The sequence below is a fragment of the Delphinus delphis genome, chromosome 10 (genome assembly GCF_949987515.2).
Source record: "Delphinus delphis chromosome 10, mDelDel1.2, whole genome shotgun sequence".
Taxonomy (NCBI): domain Eukaryota; kingdom Metazoa; phylum Chordata; class Mammalia; order Artiodactyla; family Delphinidae; genus Delphinus; species Delphinus delphis.
In genome coordinates, this window is record NC_082692.2 from 34,625,043 (window position 1) to 34,647,913 (window position 22,871).

A 22,871-nucleotide genomic window follows, 5' to 3' on the forward strand; every position below is an offset into this window, starting at 1 on the left:
ATTAAAGAGAAGTGAAGAACCAGGTCCAACAGCTCAGTCTACCACATCTGGCTTACCTGGTGGAAAGGCTGTCTCTAGTGCAGTGGTTCTCAGACTTGAGCACGCATCAGAATCACCTGGCAGACTTGTTAGCACGCTGATACAGGGCCCAGCCCCCCTGAGCTTCTGACTCATTTGGTCTGGAGTGGGGTCGGAGAATCTGCAGTTCTAATGCATTCTCGCAGTGATGCTGAGCTGTCCATCTGGGGGCCACTCTTTGAGACCCTCTGGTCTAGGGAAATAATAAGACGTTTGTTCAGAGAGGATGGAAGAGGGCAGACAGAGGGTGGCCTTGAGTGTCACACACAATAGCTATATTTACTGAGCCCTTACTACATTCTAGGTATGGTTTTAAAGATGTGCTGTGTAAGTTATTCTCTTATTTGGTACATTAACCGTGTGAGGTATGACATTGCCATTTGACAGTTGAAGACCCTGAGCCATAGGGAGGTGACAGGACTTACAAGGTTCCCCAGCTTGGAGGTGGCAGAGCTGGAGTTTGTAGCCAGTGCTCTGTTCCTGACTTCAAGATTTCTCCTGTTGGCAGTGGGGAACCATGGTCAAGTTCTGAGGGGAGAAATGACCTGTGGTGGAAAAACTCTGGATTTGGAACTGGATAGTCTAGGCACAAATCACACTTCGACTTTTGGTATCTAGACTTTTATTTATTCAATCAGTAAATACTTATTTTGTGTCTGCTTTGGGGTAGAATCTAGTCAAGACCATAGGGTTAGAACAAGATAGGCAAAGTGCTTTCTACAAGGAGCTTCCATTCTTATGGAGGAAAAAATTTAAATGTGCACTAGGAAGAAAAATAAGTAGTGTAAGGAGACAGAGACTGGGGAGCCGCTGTTTTACATGGGTGGTCAGAGGTGGCCTCTCTAAAGAGTGAACTTGGAACAGAGACCTGAATGGAGTGAGAGGAAGAGCCATGCAGGGGAAGCAGCAAGTGCGAAGGCCCTTAGGGTAGGATGCTGGAGACGCAGCAAGACTCCAGGGAGTCTGGAGGAAGGGTGACAGTGAATGAGGTTAGAGAACTGGATGGGGCTGCACCATGTAGGGCCTCATAGGCCATGGCGAGGCCTTGGACTTTATCTGGAATGGGATGGGAGCCATTGGGTGGTTGAACACTGGAGAGTGGCATGACGTGACTAAGAAAGAAGGTTCTGGCAGCTGAGTGGAAAAGAGACTCTCGGGGCAGGGGTGGAAGCAGGGAGACCAGGTAGGGGACAGTTTCAGGGGTCTTAGCAATGTCTTGAGACCCTCCTGATCCTTAATGTCAACATCCATAAAATGGGGGGAACGACCCCTTCCACCAAAATTTCCCGTTTGGGCTTGTTATGACGGCGGAGGGAGGTCAGGGCGTGGGCACGTCAGTGAGCAGGAAACACTCAGGTAGGGAACAAAGCAGCATTTTGTGATGATGTTTCTGGCAGACTCCTTGGGGCTCCATCTCCCTGGCCCGGGGACCTCCCTGAGGCCCAACCCACAGCCACAGTGGACAGGAGTTTCCCATCTCCCCCTCCAGAGCATCACAGCTCACCCATCACTGTCCCAGCTCCTCAGTCATCACCCCCCCTCCCCCCAAGTCCTCTCACTCTGATAGGGAGTAATTATTTATGTTCTTGTTTAATTAGCTCATTAGGAATGTGCTGCAGTATTTCTGAGAATACATCTCCCTCTCTGGTGGCTCTTAAGGGCCTTTTCTGCTGGTGCCTGGCTGCAACAATTGGGGTGGCATTTGTGGGTGTGAGGGTGGCCAGTGGTCAGGGGCTGGGTGACCTGTGTTCTGTCTCCTGGGGTGTGTGTGTGGACAGGTGTGGAGGTTGCTGAGGTCCTGGGCATGGAGACAGGATCTTAGAAGCTGAGATGGTGGCGGCAGCTGGCACTGAACACCAGAGAGATATTTTTACCACCCGTCAGAATGCCACCGTCTATGAGCCAGTGCCAAGGGCTGGTTCCCAAGGCTGCTTTTCCGCCAAGCTTTGACTATCGATCTAAAAGACTGATCTAAAGAAGGTCTGCGTGGAACAGGGAGGCTTTGAAAATTCTCAGGTTGGCTAGGCTGGTGTTCAGCAGTCCTTGCCCTCAGGTAGGGGGGCTGGAAAGAAGCTTCTGTCCTGCAGAAGAAGTGAGTGGGTGGAGCCTACCTTCCTGAGGTCGGGAAAGGATTGCCCAGGTCCAGACCCAAACTCCAGTCTCCCTCGTCCTGCCTAGAGTGGGCCTAGGAATAGAATCCCATCCAAAAATACTGCCTTCACAAAAGATCAGAAGATCTGAAATCCCACCATTAGAGATGTGTTTCTTTGCATTTGCCATGGGAGATACTCAAGTGGTTTCCTCTGGGACTGGCCAACAGAGGATGCAGACATGATGGAGGGCACAGTGGAGGCTCTAACAGGAGGAGGGAGAGGGGGTCAGGAAGGGGTCATCAGGCATCCTCAAAGCCTAGTTCCCTTGTGTGGACACATTGCCGAGGGCTTGAGAGAGCTCAGGGAGAGGGAGGAAAAGCCGAGGTCTGGGGACCAATTCAGCTGTTCATTTGTTAAAAACTCTCTTGTGACTCAGTTGTTCTATCTTTAAAATGGGCCTAGTTCTTGCTACTCTCATAGACTGAAAAAAGTCCAGAGTGAAAAGGGGACAGTTCAAAGTCATCCAGGCCAGCTCTCTCCTTTGTTCATGAATCCTTATGATGCCCACCACCCTTCCTACTGACCACCCCCACGCCTACCACCTCCTTGGGATGCTGACTGGCCCCACGTGGGGATAACTTCCAGACCCAGGAACCTGCCCTCTTTTTTATTCAAGAGCCCAGATCACTGCTGGGTGCCTTTAAGCTAAGAAGTTTTTTTTACAGGCCCCAAACTCCATCTCCCTCTACCTCCTAGCCGTAGATTCTGTCTTCATTCTCATCAGGAATAAAACTCATTCTTCTTCCATAATATGTCTATTTAATTTTTGCAGATAATTCTCATGGTTTACCTAGTGCTATTTTTTTCAGATGCAACATCTTCCCTCCCTGCCACCGTCCATTTTCGCCTTTTACTTTTAGTCATTCAAGAGGTATTTATGATGCTGGGTCTGGGCCACTCACGGGGAAGACAGCTGAGAATGGGACACCCCTGCCCTCCTGCAGCTCACATTTCCTGGGGAGACAGGCATTAAAGGACTAGGTACTTGTGTAGTCACTGATTCAGATACTACAGCTGTGATAAGCTGTGTGAGCCTGTGAGAGCCTGGGGCGGTCAGGGAAGGCTTCCTGGAGGTGACCCAGAAGGTCAAGTAGGAGGGCGATCAGTGAAGAGACGTGGGAGGGATTACAGGTAAAGGGCTGTCATGTCTGTCCCTGGAGCAGGAAGGGACCTGGGGTGTGTCCTGTGGCACATCTCCTGGTCTCTTGCCTCAGACGTGTACCAGCTTGTGCCATCCCTCTGCATGTGTGGGATCCAACAGTGGGCAGTATGCTGGATGTGGCCTGACCAGAGCAAAGTGGACTGGGGCAGTTCCTCATGGGCCGGGGGTGCCCCTCATCTGAAGGCTGCCTCAGCCCCACTGGCCTCCTCTGGTCCAAGTCCCACACTGAAAGGGTGGCCCTCACATGTTCTGAGGCCATCACGCCCCCTCCTCCCGAGGCTCTCCCAAGATGAAGTGGCCCAGCACTGTGTGGCAACCTGGTGGGTATGCGGGGGTTATAAGTGAGGTTACTGTTTGGACATCACAGCAAGCATCCTGGGGTCCTCTAGTTCAAGCCTTCTTGCCGGCTCATGATCTGCCATAAAGCATTTTAAAAATTTACTCGTCTCGTTTTATATATGTTTTTATGTTGCAAGGCCCTTTATAAGCTTGGTTGGAGGTTGGTGGGTTATAAATCCCAAAAACAGTTGATGGGGCTTAGGTCAAAAGTGCCAAGTGATTGCAGATGGTTTCTCCTCCAGTCATGGTGATGATAATAAGAGCCGACCTTTCTGAGAAATGATTACGTGCCAGGTGCTCTTCTAAGTGCTTTCCATTTATTGGCCCATTTAATTCCTGCAACATCCCCATGAGATGTTATTATCCTGATGAGAAAACTGAGGCCCGAAGAGGTTAAGAATCTTACCCAAGGTGTCCCACCTGGGATTTGAACCCAGGTGGGCTGGCTCTAGAGTCTGCACCTCGAGGCCTTGCTAATACTCATTTAGCATTTGAGTGCTTGCTCTGTGCTTCCCCCCCACCCCCCCACCCCGCATCGAGCATGTGCACCACCCCTGGGAGACAGCTGGGACTATTACGGGTGCTTTGCAGGGTAGGAATCTCTGGGATCAGAGAGGGTAAGTAAGCTGCCCAAGTTCTCCCAGCTTGGAAGTGGCAGAGCCAGAATTCAAACCCAGGTTGGCTGTGCTCCAGAGAGCTCCTGACCCCTCCTTTTCCTCCCAGGACATGAGTTAGGATGGAGAGGAGCAAGATGGTATCTTAGGGTCACAGGTGGTGTGTTCAAAATACAGGCCAGTGACTGCGTTTCCTTTCTAGACTGTCTAGCCGCCCCTTCCCAGCCACCTAATCTATTAGCGAACCCAGACCAGCAGCCCGTGTCACTCAGACTACCATGAGGAAGCAGGGGAAGTATGAACCAGACCATCCCATCCCACCCACCACCCACACATAAGGAGGAAACGAGAGGAAAGAGGCGGGTGCTGCAGGGATGGGTCTCCGTCAGACAAGTGGAAGAACCTCCAGGAGTGCTGGTGGTGTCTGACAAGCAAAACCAGGCTTCTCTGAAAGCAGGAGCCTCGGCTGCCGGAAGGGCCTGGAGGGTTCCATCTGAGGCAGGCAGGCCGATGCCTTTTCGTCCCTTCTCCATGCTGAGAAGACTGATGGCCGTGCCCTTGGCGTTCTAATGTATGACTTGCCCTTTGAACCGTGGCTGCTTGGCCTTCCCGTGGCTGCCTCCTCCCAGGACTGAAATGAAACCCGGGTCATGGGTTCAACCTTAGTGATGGGCGGTGCTCAGGGGAGAGGGGGGAGATTTACGGCTTGGTCTCTGCCCTCAATAAGCCGTGGTCCCCCGAGCCACCGTGGCTGCTGCTTCCTCAGACAAGCAAGGCCCAGGCCCAGTGCCTAGGGGCAGGCGGAGCGTGGGGCTGGGAGGTGGCGCCATGAATCTCTGGCAGCCATGGGGCTCCCTGGCTCACAGACAGCCAGTGGCGGGAGCAGCCGATAGATCGCAGCTGGGCTGTTGACCTTGAGCCTTAAGCGAGGTGAAGAATAAAAGGTCATATTTATTCCATCAGAGCCACGGGAGCCGTGAAATACTGGAATGTGAATGAAGATGGTGATAGATCACTCACCACCGCTGGGGACTTGGCTGACCTGTCTTCTGGCCCCGTCACCCACTGGGCAAGCTGGGGCTCAGTGTGCTCAGAGAAGGAGAGAAAATAAGAGATGGGGACTCCAGGGGACCCCGAACGGAATAGAGAATCACAGAGATTCGTAGGTTCCTGGAATGTAAGATGTCCTTCACCTCAAATGTCACCGCTAAAGGAGATTATCCCTGACCAGCCCACATGGAGCTGAGTCTGCCCTCCCCACGCCCAAACCCTTTCACCTTCTCTTAATCTGCTATGCTTTTTCTTTTGCCCATAGCACACTCCACTTTCTAACATAGTACATGATTTACCAATTGTGTTAATCATTTACTGTTCACCCTCCCCCCGCCCAGAACGTCAACTTCACGGGACAAGGACCTGTGTCCTCTGCTCACTGCTGTATCCCCTCTAGCAGCACTGGCACATAGCAGGTGCTCCATAAAAATCGGATGAACAGATGAGTCTGGAAAGACGTTAGCAATGGTCTAATCCCAACCCTTTACCAGGGAAGAGCAGAGACTCAGATTGGGGTTGGGACGTGCCCCAGTCATCCAGCCTATCGGGGGTTGCAGAGCTGGGAGAAGAATCTGGGCACCCGACTCCTGGGCTCAGGTGCCGCGTAGTCCAAGCTGCTATTGCACCCAACAAAGGATGTGCTTGTTAGTCACATGCTATTAACTACCTATAGGACCTGGGAGCTATGCAGCCCCGGGTGGGGCAGGCTGGGTTCTTGCTTGCTTCTTCCTTTGATAAAAAACAAACAACAACAACAAAACCCGAACAGATAGTAAATTTACTGATAACTAACTTCCTAACCCAAAGAGGGCCCAAAAATACGGGCTCCATGACTGGAAGGGGTCAGGGAATTTTCCTTCCTGGGAATTTTTAAGGGGTGGGGTGAGAGTGAAGCGAGAAGCGTTTAGTAAGCACCTTCACCCCTGGGTGACGGCCGGTGTGCTGGGTCCCTCACACGGATCACTCACTCAATTCCACCTCCCAAGCAGTGATGGAGTGTGACAACAACAGCTAACATGTATTAAGCTGTGTGCCGAGCACCGTTCTCGGTGCTTTTAGGTATTCATTCATTTAATCTGCCCAACAACTCTCTGAAGTGGATAGCTTCTCTTATTGTCCCCGTGTTACAGATGAGAAACTAGAGGCAAATATGCCGTCAAATAAATGCTACTGTTCTGGGTGCTCGGGATGCATCAGTGAACAGAACACCTGGAGATCCTCGTCTTCGCGGGGGAAACGGGCAACAAGCATGATATATGGGCAAATTATAGAGGTGAGGGGAGAAAATCAGTGTTACACAAAAAGGAACCTACAGAGCAGGGTAAGGAGCTCTGTCTTACCCAGGGGGTGGGCAAATTGCAATATTAAATAGGGTGGCCCGGCGGACCTCACTGAGAAGGTGAGTCAGGACCGAGACTTGAAGGAGGTGAGCCAAACAGGTCTGCGGGAAGGGCATTTCAGGCAGAGGGACCGGCCAGGGCGAGGCCTCAAGGCTGGAGCATGTCTGAGGAGCAACGGGGGCCAGGGTGGCCGCAGTAGCGGGAGAGAGCTAGGGGCAGAGTCCAGGAGACGGGGCAGGGAGGTAGTGGGGCCAGACCACGAGGAGCCTTGCAGGCCCCGGGAGGGTGTTTTCTCCAGGCTCTGACTCATTCAAATGCTCACCTCCTTTAAATGCTCACAGAGGCTCACAGCCTCAAGCCAACACCCTCCTCTCATCTACTCACACACCAATGATGCTTCTAGTCTGGTCAGTAGACACACACACACACACACACACACACACAACACACCTACACACATACACACCAGTCAGCAGACACACACACAGCTCCCCCGCCGGGCTCCAGCCTCCATCCCGCCTGTGTGGGTGGGAGAGGGGCAGGCCGCTCACCCGCCTTTTGCCCCCTCTGCAGCCCAGCGACACCCCTCCCAGCCTGCACCAGAAGAGGGAGGAAAGCAAACCAATTTCTGGAGCCTCAGACCCATGCACCCCAATATACAGTGCTGGGGAGACCACCAGAAAGTTACAGATGGAAGTCTGTGATTTACTCCATTAGATTTGCTCACGTGATTACTTCCATACTAAGATCACACACCCACAGGGCCATCCTCCAGGGGCCTTGAAGCACATTTAGGGGCTCATTGTCCCCACAGGAGCTGCTGCCCCAGGCTTGCGGAGGGGAGGGGGAGGGGGAGGGCAACAATACTGCTTTGAGTTGTTCCCAGTTAAAACCAGGGTGATGCACCTCTAGGCCAGGCCAGCCTCACCTGGAAACTCATGACAAATGAAGGAATTCCACAGTGAAGCTTACCTTCCCACTCAGCACAAAGGGCCAACCCCCAGGCAACCCACCATTCCCCCCAGATAGTTCACCTTCGCCACTGCCAGAGGTCCTTCTGGGAGATGGGTGGGTTGGATGGTGTTAGCATTCTCTATAAAAACTATGACGATAGATAGATGGATAGATAGATAGATAGATATGGACAAATGATAGATAGATGATAGATGATAAAGTAGGTAAGCATTCACTAGATACATATATGGTCTATTGAGTATATATCGTATGCCAGTGCTTTCCATACTTTACTTCTAATCCTCATATGACTCTGCAAATTAGGTTGGCAGACTGCTTTTACAAACAAGACTGAAGTTCTGGGAAGTTAAGTACTGGGGTAAAGATTATGCAGCCCATAAGTTATGAGTCAGGATTTAAGCCCAGAACCCCGGTCACTCTGTTGCCAAATCCCACGTGTGCTCAGAATTGGGGACCTGGTGCCCGAACTCCCACAGCTCTTTGATGACTGTGCCTTGCCTTCCTTCCTCCTGCCTCTCCCTTGCTCCTGTCACCCCTCTCCTGGTGATATTCTTTGGAATTCTAGAATGTCAGAATTGGACATTGAAGCACAGAGGAGGAAAGTGACTTGCCCAAGGTCACACAGCAATTCCATGAGAGAGTCAGGGTTAGAGCCTTGTCCATCCAGCTGAACTTGAGACTATTTGGTGGGTGGGGACAGCTCTGCTCCTCCATCCACTTGACTGGACAGTGACCTCCCCACTGCCCAATGAGATCTCACTTCAGAGGTTGTTTCTCTCCTGACCTGATTCGTCCCATCCCGGCCAGCCTGCTTGTTAGAGGCGGAGGTGTCTAGGGCCGGATCAGCAGAAACACAGGCTGGAGAAGTGCTAAGCGGGCTCCTCCAGACCACCAGCTGGAAAGGGCGTCTCTCCTCGGGGTGAGGCAGCAGGCACTCCGGCACTGCAGCTTAGCGAGCTGGAAGTCGGGCAGGCCACTTAGTCGTGGAGTCCAGCCTCCAGGCTTGCAGCTTGGAGAAGCCCTCAGGGAGGTGCCTGTCAGTTTCTCAGTCACTCATTCATGCAGGGGTTCTGAGGGTCCCCATTATAAAAAATGACACCTCAGCTTTGTGAGCACTTTACTAAGTGCAGCCAAGGAGCTTGGTAGGTTTTCCCAACGATCTCCTGGTTCAAGATCCCTCAGCTAGCAGCTCTCAGGGCTAGGATTTGAACTTGATCTTCAGACACCTAATCCAAGTGTCATCATGGCTGCTTTTGTTTTTCAATAAATTCTGAGGCTTATTTAAGAAACAGCACAGGACTTCCCTGGTGGCGCAGTGGTTGGGAGTCCGCCTGCCGATGCAGGGGACACGGGTTTGTGCCCCGGTCCGGGAAGATCCCACATGCCGCAGAGCGGCTGGGCCCGTGAGCCATGGCCGCTGAGCCTGTGCATCCGGAGCCTGTGCTCCGCAACAGGGGAGGCCACAACAGTGAGAGGCCACAACAGTGAGAGGCCCGCATACCGCAAAAAAAAAAAAAAAAAAGAAAGAAAGAAACAGCACAGAGAATCACTTATTGCCAAGTTACTAAAGGTAATACTGATTACTGCTATTTTTAAAAAATTTTTATTGGCGTATAGTCGACTTAAAATGTTGTGTTCGTTTCTACTGATGGCCGCTTCTTATTGCACAAATATAGCCTATGCACTATACTCAGTACTGAACAAGTATCACTGTATTTAAGTTTCACAAGATGCCATAGGATCAATACTATTAACCCATTTTGCAGGCAAGAAAACTGAGGCTCAGAGATATGAAGTGACTTACCTACATTGCGCAGTCAGTAAGCTTTTTACACCATAGTACAAACTTACCTGGGGGGTGATAAAGTTGCCTTCTTCAAGGAGCTTCTGATCTGACAGAGGGAGGGGATTAGAACTGGGGGAAAAGGCAGGGCCCCAAAACCCATCCATGAGATGACTGAGGACTTCATTTCATCTTGAGCTTTTCTATCAAGGGTCATCACTGACGTCACCATTGTCATTCAAACAAAACCTTGTGTTTGCTGTTCCCTGATTTATTGCCAGGAGTCATGCCAAATATTTGACACATTTTACCTCATTTAATCCTGACACTATTCCTGCAAAGTAGGTACTAGCATTCTATGTAACTAAAACAGAGAGGGTTAGATAATCTGCCTCAGGTCACACAACTAGTCAGTCAGTGGCAGAGTGAGACTTGAACCCAGATCCAGCTGACAGCACAGCGGATGCTGGGAACCACCATGCTTTATCTTCTGCAACCTCTTTGCGTGCATTTGGTGTGTGCCAAGTTCTGCTCTGAAGCTGCCTTGTTCTCCAACAACAGGACAGATATAAAAGAGCAAGCGGATGGCCAGGGGGCCACTCTGCCCCACCCTGTGCCCTCCCCAGACCTGACTGGGCCAACCAAGCCTGGCAACAACAGACCCACAAGGTCCTGCCGGGGGTGACTGCACCCGAGTGCACATCAGCCACACTGACGTGACAAATGACACCAACGAACTCTCCTCTTCCTGCCCACCTGGCAGCATTTGCTCTGCGATAGCATCTTTTTGGTCACTTGGTTGTCGTGCTAAAAGAGACATAACATAACATTTACCATTTTAACCATTTTTAAGTGTACAGTGCAGGGGCCATAAGTATATTCACATTTGTGTGCAACCGTCACCACCATCCACCTTCACAACTCTTTCATCATCGCAGACTGAAACGCTGTACCTATCCGATACCAACTCCTCATTTCCTCCTCCCCGTGGCAAACACTCTTCTACTTTCAGTCTATGAATGTGACCACTCTGGTACCTCATATAAGGGGAAACACACAATATCTGTCCTTTTGCTTCCGGCTTATTTCACTTAGCATAATGTCCTCAACATTCATCCAAGCTGTAACGTGGGTCAGAATAAAAATATGGAATGCTTCACGAATTTGCATGCCATCCTTGTGCAAGGACCATACTAATCTCTTCTCCATCATTCCAGTTTGAGTATATGTGCAGCTGACGTGAGCACCATCATAGCCGTTTTAAGGAGTCGGTGCCACAGGTGACTTTGCCCCTGCGTGGTGCCCCTGGGAAATTATGGATCTGCTAACCGGGCAGGGTTGCCTGATCAGGTACATCACTGGATGGTGCTGATTTGGCGTCTGCCGGTGGTTCTAGTGCGTTTGGAGGCGGCTGGTGGGGAATCTTCATTTTGTTCACTCCTGTGTTTACAACGAGGTATAATTGGTCTGACACCTTCTGCATTTCTTCTGTAAGTGATGAATTGTTATTGAGCAAGCTTTTCTCAGATCCTTGAGGAGATAAATGGCAAGATCGTGGCCATCGTTGTCGTCACAGGAGTACTGAATGGCCCTGGGAAGGGAGAGGAGAGGGCAGTCATGTTTTCCCCAGCACACTTAATGTCTCGCATTCAGCACAGGAGGTTGGGACCGCTAGTCCCATTTCATACATGAGCAAATTGGGTTCAGAGAGAGGAAAAACTGACCCCGAGTCACACCGTTGGTCAGGGGCAGAACCAGCCTTCGAAGAGAGATTTCTGTCAGATCCCAGAGCCCACATTTTTTTTTTTTTTTTCCTGTGATGTGCCCACCCAATCCTTGGGGGTTGGGAGCTAAGGACAATTAGATGCAGGAAAAAGTTCCACATCCATAGAAACTTGGATGAGGAGAAACAGAGAGAGAGATAAAGATATACAGAGAGAGGAAAAGGCCTGATGAGGGGAGGGGACCTCGCCTGGGTCGGCTCAGCCTATGATGGTAGAAACGTTACTTTAGGGGACAGAATGGGAGCAACGTGGCTTAATTGCAGCTCTGGGGAAATCACAGGGTGTTTCCATTAGCCACCTGCTCAGTGTGAGCCACCGAGGCGATGCAGCTTCCAGAAAGTTCCGTGTTGTCTTGGGTGGGGGGCCTCAGGAGAAGCAGGACGTCTGGTTGGGGGAACGTGACTCTGTCCTCCGGTTCAGACCCTGCCCACCGCCCCCATACACTCAGAGGAGGGCCAAAGACAGATTGGCGTGTGATCAGTGAGGAGCAGCTGCGAGGCAAGCTGGAGAGCGTGTCCCGAAAAGATGGTGGGAAGGAATGGAAATGTTCACTCTGGAGAAGTGGAAACTCAAGGCGGGGGGGCGCGTGAGGGAGCTGGTGCACAATTTGGGAAGCGCTGAAATGTGTTCAAGAAAGAAACACCTTGTCCCGGGTGTCTCTGTGGGGTTGAGTTGGGGCTGGTGGGACCAAGCAGCAGCCGTCAGACCATAGCAACGTGAGCAGGGATTCTGAGCAGCTCAGAGATGCGCGAAGCTGGGGGATGGGGGGCTGCCTGGCGTGTCCCTGGAAGTGTGTGAGTGGAGCGCTGACAGCCAGGGGGTCGATGGGCCCCCTCAACCCGGCTTTCCTGTGGTCTGTGAGTGGAGATGGCACAGGGGGAACTAGAAAGAGCCGGCATCATCTTGGTGGGTCAGCCAGAGAAGTGCTAGGCTGGAGGGCAGGCTGAGGCCAGCAGAAGAGACAGACCGCCAGGGCTCAGCTGGCTGGCCCCTGAGCTGGGCTGTGTACCTGCCTCACTAGCCCATATTTAATCTAACCTCATGCTGTGGGATTCATCTCCATCCTTGTTGGGGCCAGATGACTCCCTCAGTCAGAATCACTACATATGCTAAGCTCGCGATGGACCAGGCATGGTTTAAATTACAGGCACTGACTCATTTCGTCCTCAGAGCAACTCTGTGAGGGAGGCCCTATCATCTTTCCCCCATTACAGAGAGGTTAAGTGGCTTGCCCAAGGTCACACAGCCGGTAAGCGACGGCACTGGGCTTTGAACCCTGGTGGTCCAGTCCCAGGCTCGCACTCTCACTCCCGGCTGTATCCCATTGGTGAAGGAGCACCATGGAACAGGATGGAACTTACTCTGGGGCGATGAGTGAAGAGGCAGCCTGCTGGGGCTTGGCTCGCTTTGGTTGAATTTCCAGTAATCCCTTCATTCACTCAGCCAGGGCTGGACTAACATTGTCACCACATTTCTTCTGAAAAAGACTTTTGGAGCCACACGCAGGGGGGAACATGTCCTGCTGCTGTGAATGTCGAAGCCACGATGTCTCCTATCAGCCCAGCCAGGATCCAGGAGCTGCACACATGTCCCAGGGTCTAGCTTGCATGAGATTTGCCGGCCACAAACCCTCGAGGCCTGGATTTCCACTATCAGAGATACATTACTTTTAGTTCATCATCACCCCCCCTTTATATAACAAACCCTCCAGTGGAGTTTACTGTGGGCCAGACACTGACCCGGGTTCCTTATGAGTCACGACTCATTCAAACCTCATAATAACCCTATAGAGCAGAGATTATAAATGCCCCATTTTTTCCAGAAATAGGATATTTCTAGGAAACTACGGCACAGATAGGTAAAGGAATGGCCCACAGTAAGTGATTACTGCTAGGAAGAGGCAGAACCAGCGTTTGACCCCAGCAGTCTAGCTCGAGACTCTGTGCTCCTCACCACTGCCCTCTGCCGCCTCTCTTTCTAATGGTCACTGTTCCTGAGAGGGGTGACATTCATCATGGTGACTGGATTTATCAGGGAGTTTTCTTAATAGAGACTTACACAACAGAAGTACAAGGGTAACTAGTAGATGTGAAGTGGAAAAGCAGGAACAGGGTATAGCCATGGAGGACCAGAGGGGCCCAAAGGCTCCACTTGGCCCAGGGCTGGCCCAGCCTGTGGACCGTGGGTAAAGGGAGGTGGTACTGCCACAGGACAGAGTCTTGGGAAGGGGCTGGACCACAGGCTGAGTGGGAGGTGGAGAGTCAGAGCACTCCTGGGGGGCAGATGAGCTTGAGTCAGGCCTGGGGGAGCCCCAGAGAGACCCCACTGAACTTGGAGGTCCCAGGAGTCGAGAGAAGCTGGAAGAACCAAAAAGAAGGGATGAAGCTATCCAGCGTCATGGAGAGAACGCCTGGGGAGACAGAGAGTGCAGAGGCCCGGACTGAAGCCTTCAAGACCAATTGTCCCGGTGCGGGAGCTGTCCTGGAGCTGGACAAGCCTCCCTGGCCTGGCCCATCTGTTTGGGGCGCCAGGACTCACATAGGAGATGGCAGGATTCCTACCACCTGCCAGAGGGCATAACAAGAGCCCTGGCCAGTAGAACTCGGAGACGGTGGGCTGCCCCCGAGCTGTGCTGTCCAGTGTGGCAGCCGCTGGCCACATGTGACTACTGAGCCCTTGAAGTGTGCCTAACGTGACTGAGGAACTGAGTTTTTAATTTCATTTAAATTTAATTAGTTTGAAGTTCAGTTTAAAAGGCCACATATGGCTACTGTATTGGACAGTGCCGGTACGGAACATTCATTTCATTCACCTGCCCCACAGAATGTTGTTGAGGGCCTACTATGTGCCGAGTGTTGTTCTAGAGGCTGGGGAAACATCAGGGAACAAAGCAGACAAAAAAGCCTGCTCTTAGGAGTGGAAGGAGAGAGAGAGAGAATTAACAGGAGGCCTAGTAAATAAGCAAATGTTAGTGTCTGTCAGGCAATAAAAGTGTAATGGGAAAAGATGGAGCAGACTAAGGGGCTGGGGGCTCAAGGTAAAGATGGGGGAAGCCCTCAGTGTTAAACGGGACAGTCAGAGGAGGTGACGTTGGAGCAGAATTGAAAGAGGTGAGGCAGAGAGCATATGGACATCTGGAGAAAGAGCATCCAGGCAAGGGTAACAGGCAGTGCAAAGGCCCTGTGGCAGGAGCACCCTTGGCAACACCCTGAGGAACAGCAGGGAGGCCAGGTGACTGGTGCAGAGTGAGCAGGGTAAGTAGGAGGAGAGGAACTCGGAGGGGTGAGAGTCAGGTCACAAGGGGTCTGGGGACCACGTCAGGACTTTGACTACGTGGGACAGGCCTCACTGGGGGCATTGAGCAGAGGAAGGACTTGGTCTGATCTGGGTTTTAACAGGATCCCTCTGGCTGCTTGTAGAGGAGAGGTGGGGGGAGGGGAGCAAGAGAGTTCATCCAGAGGCCAACGCAACCAAGAGTTTTGATCCCCACCTGCCTGCTGTTCTGAGGGCTGTGGGAATGGATATTGGGGTTCCCCGCCTCAGAATCTCAGTCATGTTGAATGTGCCTCCTTTACTTGCTGATGGGGCAAAGCCATTGCCAATAAGACAGAGTGTCTCAGGGCAGCCAGGGGAGCCCCATGTTCTCAGCAGGGGCACAGGCAGTGGGGCAGCGACAGAGCCTGGCCCCCGGCCCCTGGCCTGTCTCAGAAGTTAACGAGAGGCTCCTGATTCTCGGAGCCCTCACTGAGTCACGCCAGCTCTATGGTAATCCTGCTCTAAAGAGCAGCCCTGCGCCTTCCCCTGTTATCACTCATGGCCGTGCATTCAGGGAAGGCCAGCGTCCGGCACCGAAACCAGAAGAGGGGCTTCTACCACTTGTACCGGTATTTCCAGTACTCCTCTCTAATGGCTCTCTGATCCTGAGACGAGAAGCAACAAATATAAAACAGATTCTTCCAGACCCATAGCACTGAGTCCCACTGAGTCTGAGCACAGCCTCAGAATCCTTCTCAAAACTGGCACCCAGCAAATCCTCAGCGCTGGCACACAAGACACAATGCGTTTGCAAGGCCTCTAGAACCTGGCTCCTGGCTACTACCTTGGTGACCTCATTTGCTACCACTCTCCCTTTCCCTCACTCTTTTTCTGTCACACCGGCCTCCTCATGGCTCCTGCCTCAGGGCCATTGCACTGGCAGCTCCCTCTGTGGGAACACTGCCCACAGACATCCACATAGCTCCCTCACTTCCTTCAGTCTTCCCATGAGCATTCAGAAGTAGCAAAACAACCCTCATGAGACTCTCATCTCTACCCCTAATTAGCTATAGGGGGTAATTCAGTTCATACCTGTCTCTCAAATGGGGAAGTACCGAAAGGTACTTCCCAGGGTTATCAAGAGCATTTATTGAAATAATGTGACAGTGCTGGCTTCAAATCTTGGCTAGGCACAAACATTCTCTCCATGAGACCTTGGGCAAATCACTTAACTTCTCTGAGCCTTGATTTCTTCTTCTGTAAAATGGGGATAATAATAGTACCTCCCTCATAGAGTTGCTGTGAGGATTAAATTAGTTAATACAGGTAGAGTACTCAGAACACTGCTTGACATATAGTGTGTTCAATAAATGTTAGCTGCCTTTGTAGTAATACATGTTTCTGTTTTTGGTTTTTAATTGCTGTCAGATAGTTACCCTGACTCTAAGACTTGCTTCCTGCTACCATCTGATTCTGCTCAATTCAGTTCACGGTAATACAGTATAGGGAAGACCATGCTTGGTGGCCTGGCAGCCCTGGCTAACAACGCTGGCTCAGCCGCCTTCCAGCTGTGTGACCTTGAGCAGGTGACCGATCTGCCTGAGCCTCAGTTTCTTCATCTGTAGTGTGGGGATAACTATTCCTACCTCACAGAGTCAGTGTGCAGAATCAGAGACCCAGCCTGTCAAGTGCCAGGCTTATAGTACGTACTCAATGAATCGTACGCTAGATAGAACGAGCCATGTCTCCTCTGCTCCCTTGCAGTTGTGCAGGAAAGCAAACAGTCCCCTTTGGGGCTGGCAGTTAGAGGGAGAGGCTGGGGAGCCAGGATGCTTGCCTTGGTTTAATGAGTCCCTTTCATGTGCCCTGAGATGTCATGGCCGGCCAGAGAGGTTGGCAGGCTGGTGATTCTGTGAAGAGCCAGTAATGAGGGTGCAGAGCCAGGGAAGTGGAGTGAGGGCAGCTTGACATGGTGTCTCCAAATTAGTGCTGGGGCTCAGCAGGCAGCCGGTGCCTCATCGATGGGGGAGGGGAGGAGGAGAGCACCTAAAAGTGGTGATGCTGGGAGCTGAGGGGGATGGAGGCTGGAGGTAAAAGAGGTGGCGTTTGCTGACAAGTCCAGGAAGGCAAGAATCGCATTTCTTGTGTAGACACCAGCACCGACTTCCCCCTCTTACACAAAGACACACGCACCTCTTCAGTCACCCACACACACACTCACGCCCTCTTTTTCTCTGTCACGCCTACACATAACAGACTCCTCAAGTTCACCTCATCGTATCTGCAGGGGCCTGGATTAGCTAGGAGAGGCCAACTACTACAGCAAATGGATGCAAATGCATAAAGGCTCAAACACGGCAGAATTTGATTTCTCGCTCTCCTGAGAGTCCAGGGCGGTTTACCGGCTTCATCAGGAGGCCTTCCTCGTGTGGAGACTCCAGCATCCCTCGGGTGGGCCTTGTTGTCATCTGCCTGGCCAAGGCTGGTCACTGCACCCAGGGTCCAGCCAGCAGAGTGGAAGGAGAGTTGGGCAAGTATTCCCCCTCTTGTAAGGCCTGGCGCAGAGGTACACACACTGCTGCCACCATATTCCATTGGCCAGAACTCGCCACCTGGACACCACTAAGTGCACAGTTGGCCGGGGAATGTGGTCTGGACTGAGCCCACGAAAGGGGGACAGTAGACTTTGGTGGTCAGCTCATAGGCTTTGCCCTGAGGCTCAGGGGGAGACTCTAAGAACCTCTCCCATCTCCGTTCCCAGCTGCCCCAAATAGTAGCTTTAATGGCAGCAGTTAGGAAAGAGCAAACTTGGTCTGCAAGTGTCTCTGGGAGAGGTTACATGGGATGTCCCCTCAGAAGTGTTAGGGGACATGTGGAGCCTCTGGGGGGCTGGGTGGAAGAGGGACAAAGCAGTGACCAACATTGTCTGGAACTAGAACCTTTGTGTACTATGTATAAGTGAACGCCTATACACACACACACACACACACACACACACACACGTTCACAAATACCCATGCAGCCGGCTCTCAAATGATAGACATGCCCCCCACACATCGTTTCTCACACATGCACACACATTCATCTGCACTCACACACCCCACCACATATCTACATGCAAGTCCATCAAGATCGTCAGGGGTGTACTTCAAAGATGTAGAAACGCCTCTCCCGAGACATCCTCAGGACCAGGCAGTGTCTAAGGGTCACCAGCTGTCATATTTAACTAAGAATCCCTGACATTTGTACAGGCCTTAGTATTTAACAAAGCAGTCTTTCATTCACTGCTCAACTATAGGGTAAATATTTACTCAGCAGTGACGCAAGGCCAGATATGATGACTGGCAACAGAGATACAAAGGTGAAGACACAGCCCATTTCTTCCGGGGAGACACAGGCATCCACTGAGAAGGGCCTCTAGCAGAGGAAGGCAGGGGGGCTGTGGGAGCAGAGAGCAGAGGTTGGGTCAGAGGTGACGTTGAGTCAGGCCTCGAAGGATGAGGTCACCATGTGGAGAAAGATAAGTGGTTTCTAGGACGAGGGGCTGCTCTACGCAAAGGCGTCAGGTGGTAGATTTGGGGAGTGATGAATGATTCTGAGAAGGTGGCAAAGTGCTTCCTCCAGCTGGGGTTCTACTAGATAAGATGTGCTACTGCTGACGTCAAGTAATGATAGTTTTTCCCCAAAGTGCAAGGAAAAAATAAGTTTTTCCTTCTTGTGTAAATTATATGTCCTTGTGTCACCTAGGATTCTGTAAGGAGAAAATAAAACAAAGAACACGCTAGATAGAAGAGGGAATGCAGTACTGGGGTTGGGTTACAGGTGATGGGATTGTTGAGGGGTCAGCATCACAGAGATTAGCTACAGCAGGAAGCCACTGCCACCACCCACCCCGCCCAAGGATGGAGGTAATGGAGAAGATGGTTTCATCAGAGCCTAAGATCCAGGTCTCTCTGGCAGGAGGTAGAGCCCCTGGAACTGGGATCACAGAGGAGGCTCAGGAGCTGAGAGGGAGACACCACTTAAAGCAGAAAAAGGTAGAAATACCTGGCTTCTCCCCTCCTCCCACCCTCCAGTCTTCCTCTGGGGTCTCCAGTGGCCAGCTCTATCTGGGAGGCAAAGGAGCCTGGGAACAGGCAAGGGAGCCTGGGAAATGTAGTTCCTTGTTGTCCATGGGAAGGCAGGTGAAAGGGAAGACAGACCTGAGAGCCAATAGCAGAATAACCAGTATGCTCCCGTGTGATTTCTTCTTAAACCTCTGTTATCAGCTGTAGAAATCAGCTGTAGATTTGTTTGCTAGTGTTAAACTGTTAGAAGTAGTAGTAGTAGTGGGGTCTGCTTCCCAGGATAAGATGGCTAAACACTGAGATGATTTCTGGGCTCGGAGTCCATCTCCTGTGTCCTGGAATTGTGGTGAAGTTTAAATGCAATATTGAATGTGGAAACCCTTGTCACATACCAAGTGTTCAATAAAGCAGCCAGCCCATCCCCTCCTCCATGGATATGCTCTTCCATTGCTCACGACCCAGAGAGGTGGCGGAACAAGGTGGGTCAGAGTGGACGGGAGCCAGACTGCCTGGGATTGAATGCCGGCTCTGCCATGTTACATCTGCTTAATACCTCTGCAGAGCAAGGGTCACGACAGTGGCTGCTTCAGAGAGTTGCCGTAGGGCTAAGTGAGTTGATAGAAGTAGGACACCAAAAATAGAGCCTGGCACACACTTGCCATTAAGTGTTTGCTCTACTATTGTCACCGTTCTGGGTGTGCACAGCTCCTGCCCCTCCAACTCACATCACTTCCCTGAGGGGGGAGGAAGTGGGCCCATGTAGCCCTGGGCTCTGCACAGCAGTTGGCCCAGCAGAACTGAGCCTCAGTGGGCTCTGAATATTCTCCAGGGAAGGGGGTGGCTGACCTGCCACAGGCCCGGGGCGGGGCCTGCAGTTTTCACTGAGATGAAGAAAAACGTCCGAGTTTGTGGAAAAGCATAAGACCAGACTGTGGATCTAGAAGCTAGTGTTAAAGCCCCAACTGCTTCATCTTGGCAGTCCCAGCTGTGTGACCTGAGGCAAATCACTCAGCCTCTCTGAGCCTTGGCCATTCCTCCTTTGTGACATGAGGACACAGCATTACCATGATGCCCAGGTGAGACAGATAGACCTAAAGGTCTGGCTTGCAGGACGCATGCTGGATCTGGGCTCCAACCTCCTCCACCCGCCTCTTCTGCCCCATGCACTGTAGCTATGGGTTGGGGATGGGGATGGGGGCAGAGTACTCAATTTCTTCCATGTGGCTTCCCCAGCAGCTGTGTGGGCCAAGAGTGAGCAGGGAGGCAGCAGCCTCCAGGGCTGCCCACTGACGGGTTGTCAATACCTGCCTGTCAGTCCCAGCCTCCGTGCGCGGTTCCCGGGTGGAAGTGTTCAGGCTCCAGTATTTCATATTTGAGATCTCAATTAAGCTGCCTGGCTCTAGGTGTGAGGGGTTGGCAAGTATAGATGGAGCCCTGGATTAGTAGGGGACAGGAAAACGGAGGGCTCTTTGAGAGTGGAGGGAGGTGGGGAAGGCTGCAGAGAGAGATGTGCCACCTTCAGGCCGAGGTATTTCTGCAGGAGTGTTTATGGGGTGAGACAGGTGTCATTTCTAGGGACCCCCACCAGAAGGCATGATACTTGCACAAAGGCCTTAGAGGTCACAGTTTGTATCCACGCTTCCTGAAGGTCCAGGCAGAAGGGGCCCAGGCTATGGTGGATGGGCCCCAGTGAGGGGAGACTGCTGCCCCCTCAGACCCTCCCTTAAGGTGAGAGACCAGTCAAGGCCTCCCCAACCAGTGATACCCTTTCCCAGGTGTCTTTGGATGCACCTGGCCTGCTATTGGCAGTGATGGAGGACCCGGCCCCTCCTTCTGAGAAACAGTTGCCCACCATTCTTCAACATTGCACCGTGCCCTTCCCCTCCACGCAACACCCCCTCTTTCCACCTCCAGTTTTCTTCTGCTTAGACCCCAGTCTGCACCAGCGAGTGTTCTCCCTCCCGAGGCACCAGAAAGCCATGTGGAGATGAGGATGGAGTTGGTCCCTGAGGGCAGGACCTTGTCTGTGACTCAGTACAGCTCCAGGCTCAGAACAAGGCTGTCAGTGCTGAGGAATCTCGCAGGACAGACAAGGGGTGGACCCGGCCTCTGGGAGGGTGCTGAGGGGCCAGGGCCGGCCTTACTCTCAACCCCACTGTCCAGAGACCCAGGGACCATTTGCAGCAGACAAGGCAGAAGTGGGGAGGTGGGGAGTCCCTTTTGTTCAGTTTTTGCTTCTTCACACCTTTAATCTCTGTCTCTTCTGTCCCTCCCTCTGCCCCTCCCCGTGTGCTTCCTCTCTCCTCTCTGCTGAATCTCTCCCCTTTCTTCCCTGAACCTCCATCGCTAACCAATTTCCACTGTCTCTACCATCAACTATCCCCCATCTCATTCCCTTCTTTTATTTCCACATCTTCTGGGTTGTTCCCTGCAACTGATCGCCGGTGTCTTTCTCTGTGTACCTGCTTCTGGCACTTCCACCCTCCACCCCGGAATCTTTCTCTCTCGTTTCCCTTTCCACCCCAACCTGTCTCTGTTCTCTCACCTGGGTCCCCCTCCTCCCCCTCCCCTCTGTCTCCCCGTCTCTCCCTTTTCCTGTCTCTCCACCTGTCACCCTCTTCTGCTCTGCCTCATTCTGTGTCCTTGCGTCTGTGGCTCCCTCTCCCTCTCCATCTCTCCTGTCTCTGTCACCCTCTCTCTTTTTTCTACTTCTCCTCTGTCCCCCCGTCACCCTACTGTCCCTCACCATCCCTCCCCCTCTCTGCCCACCCACCCCCCACAGGATGATCCCAGCCTCCAACAAGGCCTTCGTGGTCAACAACCTGGTGTCAGGGACTGGCTACGACCTGTGCGTGCTGGCCATGTGGGATGACACGGCCACCACGCTCACGGCCACCAACATCGTGGGCTGTGCCCAGTTCTTCACCAAGGCCGACTACCCACAGTGCCAGTCCATGCACAGCCAGATCCTGGGCGGCACCATGATCCTCGTCATCGGTGGCATCATCGTGGCCACGCTGCTGGTCTTCATCGTCATCCTCATGGTGCGCTACAAGGTCTGCAACCAGGAGGGCACCGGGAAGCCGGCGGCCACCGTCAGCAACATGCACTCGCAGACCAATGGGGCCCAGCCCCCCGCGCTGGGCAGCGCACCCAGCGGGGCCCCCGCACCTGGGCCACCCAAGGTGGTGGTGGGCCACGAGCTCATGGACTTCAGCGCTGGCCTGGCCCGAGGCAGCGACTCCTCTTCCTCCAGTTCCCTGGGCTTCGGGGAGGCTGCAGGGCTGGGACGGGGCCCCTGGAGGCTCCCACCCCCCGCCCCCCGCCCCAAGCCCAACCTTGATCGCCTGATGGGGGCCTTCGCCTCCTTGGACCTCAAAAGTCAGAGAAAGGAGGAGCTGCTGGACTCCAGGACTCCAGGCGGGAGAGGGTCTGGGACATCGGCCAGGGGCCACCCCTCGGACCGAGAGCCACTGCTGGGGCCGCCTGCGGCCCGGGCCAGGAGCCTGCTCCCTTTGCCCCTGGAGGGCAAGGCCAAACGCAGCCACTCCTTCGACATGGGGGACTTTGCAGCTGCGGCTGCGGGAGGGGTCGCCCCTGGTGGCTACAGCCCCCCTCGGAGGGTCTCGAACATCTGGACAAAACGCAGTCTCTCTGTCAACGGCATGCTCTTGCCCTTTGAGGAGAGTGACCTGGCGGGGGCCCGGGGAACTTTTGGCAGCTCCGAGTGGGTGATGGAGAGCACGGTGTAGGCCTGGGTGGGCGGGTGGGCATCCTCCCTCCCACCCTGTCAGGGTGAGAGAAGAGGAAAGCATCTTTACCCACAAGTCTTTGTGGCGTTTCCATGGTGATGTTTACATCCAGGGACAGTTTTGTCTCCCTGTCAACGGCCTCCCCTCCCCACCACACCACACACACCACCTTCCCAGGCCCGTCCCCCACCGCCCATCAGGCTGTGCTCAGGGAAAGCAGGCTCGATGGCTCAAATGTCAGACTAAGCCCTGAGTGTTTGGAAAGGCGGGGCTCCTGCCTTTCTAATCACAAATGTAGCCTATAAGCAAGCGGCTTTGCATTGCTGATGGTTCCGGTGTTGTTTTTATTTCTTAATTTATTTCTTCCACTTCCCCGACTCCTTCTCTTCAGTGACACGGATAACGGAGAGTTTACTCTACACACGAAAGCAGCCCTGGCGGTGGGCGATCATTGCCAATTGAGAAGAGCAGGGAATGATTTGGGCTGCACATTTGTTTGGGGGAAGACTGGAGTCC

At 52.7% G+C, this 22,871-nt stretch overlaps 1 protein-coding gene and 1 non-coding gene across 2 annotated transcripts in view; one reads left to right on the top strand and one right to left on the bottom strand.

The window, feature by feature from the left end:
- LRFN2 (leucine rich repeat and fibronectin type III domain containing 2) overlaps positions 1 to 22,659 on the top strand; it is a 36,818-nt gene extending 14,159 nt beyond the window's left edge. Inside the window, exon 2 of the mRNA XM_060021289.1 lies at positions 21,386 to 22,659. Within this exon, the coding sequence (XP_059877272.1) occupies positions 21,386 to 22,355 (970 nt within the window). The 3' untranslated portion in view covers positions 22,356 to 22,659. The remainder of the gene's footprint in view (positions 1 to 21,385) is intronic.
- LOC132433059 (U6 spliceosomal RNA) lies at positions 10,638 to 10,744 on the bottom strand. Its single transcript, XR_009521095.1, has one exon. It is a non-coding gene; the product is annotated as a U6 spliceosomal RNA (small nuclear RNA).
- Positions 22,660 to 22,871: the final 212 nt, after the last annotated feature.